The sequence below is a fragment of the Euwallacea similis genome, unplaced genomic scaffold (genome assembly GCF_039881205.1).
Source record: "Euwallacea similis isolate ESF13 unplaced genomic scaffold, ESF131.1 scaffold_41, whole genome shotgun sequence".
Taxonomy (NCBI): Eukaryota; Metazoa; Arthropoda; class Insecta; order Coleoptera; family Curculionidae; genus Euwallacea; species Euwallacea similis.
Window position 1 is genome coordinate 138742 of NW_027098666.1, and position 3963 is coordinate 142704.

Below are 3963 nucleotides of genomic sequence, written 5' to 3' on the forward strand. Positions count from 1 at the left end.
AATACTAATGTATCGTAAATTTTACGACGCTCGGGTTTCTTAGTCCGAATTCGTAAGGTTCCGTTTGATCCTGTGCCGCCTACTTATCAGTACCTTCCTGATTATTGCGAAGCTAAACGTCGATGAAACGGTATCTTGCTGGCTAATTGTTTCATGCGTCTAATAGTGTGATCGTCGTAAAATTTACGAGTGATTAGTATTTGCGTAAAATATTTACGAAAAGACAAAAATTAGTATAATCGGTAAAGCTTGGTTTTTCATGTCTCTTTTTTGCACTAACGCAGTTTTTTTATAGAAAATGGCATCCAACAATAGGCCTTTGAGTGACAAAGAACTGCAAAATGAAATTCAAAGAATTATGAATGGCGATTTCCAAAATGATTCATATTTAGAGTCTGGTGATGAAATTGATAATGAGTGGGAAGAAGAAGATCGTTTGGAGGTTGAAAGTAAATCAACTGACAGTAACATTAGTGACTTTGGGGAAGAAGTAAACAATGAGAGAGATAATGTAAACGGGACTAATTTAGTTATTGCTAATCAACCTTTGGACAATCCAATATACGGAGAGAGTAGTACATCATCTGAAGAAAATATTCCGTTATCTATTATAGCGGCTTCGTTAAAACGAAAAAGGAATATAATAAAACCAAAATCAATAAGACTAAAAGGAAAAAATGGACACAAATGGTCCACAAAATTGCCGCAACTATCAAAAAGGACAGCAAGAAGAAATATAGTCCATTTCATATCAGGAAGTAAAGTTGGTGGTGAAGTGTGTTCAGAAATTGTTGATTATTTCCTGCTTTTTTTTTCGGAGGATATTTTGAATAGAATTGTTGTTCACACCAACGAAGAAATTGCCAAACAGGCAGAAAAGTATACTTCTAATACGCCTACCATATCTATACTATCTAAAATGGAACTATTGGCATTGTTTGGTATTCTAGTAATGACTGCCGTCAAGAAGGATAACCATTTGAATGCCAAACAAATGTTTGATAGCACAATCTCTGGCTCTTTTTATAAAGGATGCATGAGTTGTGAGAGGTTTATTTTCCTGGTAAATTGCCTACGATTTGACAGCAAGAAGACAAGAACGGAAAGGTTAAAGAACGACGCATTTGCTCATATTCGTGAAATCTGGAATACATTCATCGAAACGTGCCGAACATCATATACTCCTTCATCATATTTGACGATTGACGAACAACTCTTGAGGTTTCGAGGCAGATGTCCGTTTAGGATGTATATTCCAAATAAACCTTCAAAATATGGAATTAAAATTGTTATGCTCTGCGACTCTTCCTCGAAATATATGATCGATGCCAGTCCTTATTTGGGAAAATCCACGCACACAGGAGGGTTACCATTATCTAACTATTACATAAAAGAGTTGACTAAATCTGTACATGGAACAAACCGAAATATCACAATGGACAATTGGTTTACCTCCGTTGGGATAGCAGATGAACTATTGAGTGATCCATATAAACTTACCATCATTGGAACAATTAGAAAAAATAAAAAAGAAATCCCACCCGAAATGCTTGAACTTGCAAAAAGAAAGCCTCAATCCTCAATGTTTTGTTTTGACAAAAGTAAAACTTTATTGTCGTATATGCCTAAAAAAAATAAGCTAGTATTACTGCTTTCCACTATGCACGAAGGGGCAGAAATTTCGGAAATAAATAATAAACCAATAATAATCTTGAATTATAATGAGACAAAGTCCGGTGTGGACACATTTGATCAAATGTGTTCAAACATGTCTTGTAGCAGGAAAACTAGACGGTGGCCACTATGCATTTTTTACGGAATGGTAAACACAACCTGTGTCAATTCGTATGTATTATATTGTTGTAACAATTTGAAAAATGGTGAAAAACCCCTTCGTCGATATCAATTTATGATTCACCTAGCTCACCAGCTTGCCAGGCCTTGGATGGAACATCGACTAAGTGGTACAACTTTACGCCGCAAACTTCGACAAACTATTCAAGAAATCCTCAAAATCGAAAAAAGATTTGACAACGCCACTCAAGTAGAAGGCAAACGTACCTTATGTTACTATTGTCCCAGCAGGTTAAGGCGAATGACGACCATTTACTGCACTCATTGCAAACATGCTATGTGCGGCGAACACCGCGGGAAATCTTGCACGGAATGCTTACAGGATTAAAAGTGATTAAACACCAAACATGAAATTATATTCCTTAGGGACCAAAGAGTATAGGTTAACTTTTGTTTCAATTAAAAAAAATTTTTTTTTATGAGTTTTTCGTATTTCTAGGAAAAGTCGTAAAATTTACGACACATTAGTATTAACGTGTGATAAAATCACATTAGTATTCTAGGGTTAATATTCGCATCGGTATCGCCGGGATTATTGACCACTGATTCGTTGTCGTATACGTTTAATTTTATTCTAGATCATGCATCTGCGTTCGTATTCTGGCGTCTCTTTTTGTAAATTATTTGGTAATCAAATTCTTCTAATCGTAACCGCCATCTTATTAATTTGGAGTTTGGTTCTTTTAGATTAAAGAGCTATACAAGGGGTCTATGATCAGTGTATATGTAAAATTTGCGTCCGAATAAATAAGGTCTTAAATATATGCATGCCCAAACCATCGCTAACAGTTCTTTTTCTATTGTTGAATATTTAGTTTCCGTGTCGTTTAGGGTTCTCGAGGCGTAGGCTATAGGTTTATCGTTAGGTATGGGTTCTTGCGACAACACTGCGCCGATTGCAAAATTACTCGCGCCTGTTGTTAATAGGAATGGTTTAGTGAAGTCTGAGTATTGCAGAATGGAGAAGTTTATCAGTAATTGCTTACAATGGTCAAAAGCATTTATGAATTCGGGTGTGTGTATAATTTTTGCATCCCTTTTTAAGCACTTGGTCATCGGTTTCGTTATCTTCGCAAAATCTTTAATGAACCGTCTATAGTAACCAACTAAACCCAGAAAAGATTTTATTTCTTTTGTTGTCCGGGGAATAGGGAAATTCTTAACTGCATTAATTTTGTCGGGGTTAGGTTTTATTATTTCTTCACTTACGATGTGTCCTAAGTATTGGACTTCTTTCCTTAGGAACTCTGATTTGTTTAGTTGTATTTTTAATTTAGAATCCCGTAATCGAGTAAAAACTTGCTTTAATTTTTCTATATGTTCTTGTAAGCTAGTGCTGAAGATAATGATATCATCAAGATACACAAAGCATGTTTCGTTTTGTAAGCCACGTAATATTAGGTCGTGTAGTATGAAATGAGTAAAATTGAATTGAAACTTTAGTCATTTTTTTTTCATATGAAATGTTTTTATTGTCAATCGAAATATGCACCACCATTATCAATACACTTCTGCCATTTAACGGGAAGTTCATTGATTCCCCTGCTGTAAAAGCCTGCAGGCCGGGAGTCGATAAACTCTTGGAAGGCAGCTTTGACAGCCTCGTCGGAGTTTAATGTTTTCCCTACCAAGAAGTTATCCAAATTTTGAAAGAAGTGGTAATCAGTGGGTGCTAAGTCGGGTGAATACGGTGGATGACGAAGAGTTTCCAATTCCAACTCCTGTAGCTTGGCCAAGGTGACTTGTGCGGTGTGTGGCCGAGCGTTGTCGTGCAACAATAGCGGTGCGCTTCGATTGACTAATCTTGGCTGCTTAACCGTCAGTTGCCTCATCATTTCGGTCAGTTGTCGGCAGTAGACATCAGCCGTAATCGATTCACCAGGTTTCATGAAGCTGTGATGGATGACACCTGCGTTGGACCACCAAACGGACACCATAAGCTTGTTTTGATGAAGATTTTTTTTCGCACAATGTTTTGGTGGTTCATCTTGATCCAACCACTGCGATGAACGTCTGGTATTGTCATATAGGATCCATTTCTCATCACAAGTAACAATCCGATTCAAAAATGGATCGTTATTATACCGGCACAACAAAGAACAACAAAGA

The 3963-nt window shown here is 36.7% G+C and overlaps 1 protein-coding gene across 1 annotated transcript; it reads left to right on the forward strand.

The window, feature by feature from the left end:
- LOC136418884 (piggyBac transposable element-derived protein 4-like) lies at positions 1-2353 on the forward strand. Its single transcript, XM_066405105.1, has 2 exons — positions 1-242; positions 296-2353. Exon 2 carries the CDS (start codon positions 299-301, stop codon positions 2180-2182), a length of 1884 nt encoding a protein of 627 aa, XP_066261202.1. The 5' UTR covers positions 1-242; positions 296-298; the 3' UTR covers positions 2183-2353.
- The last annotated feature ends 1610 nt before the right edge of the window (positions 2354-3963 follow it).